The 1,765-nt window shown below is 32.7% G+C and overlaps 1 protein-coding gene across 1 annotated transcript; it reads right to left on the bottom strand.

Annotated features, from left to right (window-relative positions):
• Positions 1 to 44: 44 nt before the first annotated feature.
• On the bottom strand, positions 45 to 1,298 carry LOC117123141 (the record flags this gene model as incomplete). The annotated part of the gene is made up of 2 exons (XM_033268990.1): positions 45 to 674; positions 1,239 to 1,298. Coding segments are annotated over 2 exons (690 nt in total), but the record flags the coding sequence as incomplete, so codon positions are not given.
• Positions 1,299 to 1,765: the final 467 nt, after the last annotated feature.

Genomic DNA, 1,765 nt, shown 5'->3' with positions numbered 1-1,765 from the left:
TACCACTTATTTTAGAGAATGCTGCTAGAGAGAGGTGTTTTCTGTTACTGATGTCTTCTCTTGTTTCCAACTTGCTGCCAACAATTTCGCCAATCTTCATTTCCTTTCCTTTGTATGGTATACTCTTCCGTTTTGGATGCGTTTACCGTTAAGTTGTAGTCTCTAAGTTGAGGTGGCAGTTCTTTCTTTATTTCGTTTACGTATTCTTGTGATGTAGATATCCATGAAATGTCGTCGGCATATTGAAGGCTCAATGTGAAATTGTATGTCGGATATTGTTGTTGTTCATATGTTTGTAATATGCATGCTAAGTATGTGGTGAAGAGGATAGGGCTAAGGCAATCTCCTTGTGGAACCCCAATATTTGATATAATAGGGTCACCTAACTCCTTTGCTATCCTTACTTTAAGTTCTACTTGTTCTATTAATATTTTAATGAGGTTTAATTCTTCAGGTGCTAGATTTTGTGATATAATCTCGATGAGTTTTTTCCTATTCACTGTATCAAAAGCGCTGCTCATGTCTAGCATAAGAAGAGTAAGCTTGTACTCAGATGAGGTAATGGCTTCTTCTGCGAGGGTTCTGAGAGCAAATACATGTTCGGTAACACTTCTCCCTTTGGTGTATGCTGCTTGAGAGAGCAGAATAACGCTCCTAAGTTTATCCCCTATCCTCTGTATAAGACAGATAGCTAAAATCTTTCTGATGGTGTTCAAAATAAAAACTGGCCTGAGGTTTTTGACAATACCTTTGTGTTTACCTGACTTTGGAAGTGTATAGCTTTTATATTGTTTCCCCACAATCTTTTTAATATTGAATTTATTATTATTATTTATTATTATTATTATTATTATTATTATTATTATTATTAATGATTTATTGTTATTAATGTTACTGCTGCTACTGTATTTATACTCATTTCTACCGTATTTAATCTTAGTACACTTTCAATTTTATAATTAGTTAATTTTTTCGCGTTTTTACTTTTATGACATAAATTGTTTAGCATCGTTTAGGTCTTGCCATTTTGACTTACAGTATTACCATTCAAAAAGTGTTGCCGTTTTGGTCATTGTCGTTTCCACTTACGTATTGCCATTTTGTCCAGAAACAGCAACAGCAACAGTGAGAAACAGCGTTTACAGAATAGAAACTAGGACTTATTTACAGAATTTTAACAAGTACAAACCTGTGACTAAAAAAGAGATACAAAATTTTGAAGCCTCTCTATGATTTACCATTTCACATGTGATAAAAGCAAAATCTGTGATCTTATATTTTAATTTATAGCCACCATCCTGTTATCAAAAAGAACAGCAAGCCGTTAAGTGTGATGAGATAGTGGAGGCAAAATACCTTTTATTAAGAAATACAAAACATTGATGTGAAAATTTGTGGTTATACATTCAATAAATTGTATTTATTCAGGCAAAGTAACTGAACTTATATTTTTATTTGTTTCAGATCGTTGGATTTTATATGGCAGCCTTTTCCAGCAGTCCATACCAAGCTTGTTTTTGCTGTACCTACACTATACATTTTCATTCTGAATTAATTTTGTAATCACATTTTAAATCAGTAAGCTGCTGTGTTAACATTTTTCACAGGTGCCTTTTTGCCTTTTTATCAGGCATTTAAACAAAGAGACTTGTACAGATAGGCTAGAATAGCAATTTTTGGACCAGTCCTCTAAATTCAATCTGATACTGAGTTACCGATACAAGTTTATACATATGAGTGGTAAAATATTTTGATAATATTATTA

Source organism: Anneissia japonica, unplaced genomic scaffold (assembly GCF_011630105.1).
Source record: "Anneissia japonica isolate Jap-2015-1 unplaced genomic scaffold, ASM1163010v1 scaffold166071_len1765_cov152, whole genome shotgun sequence".
NCBI classification, from domain to species: Eukaryota; Metazoa; Echinodermata; class Crinoidea; order Comatulida; family Comatulidae; genus Anneissia; species Anneissia japonica.
This window is presented reverse-complemented; position numbering and strand designations above follow the sequence as displayed.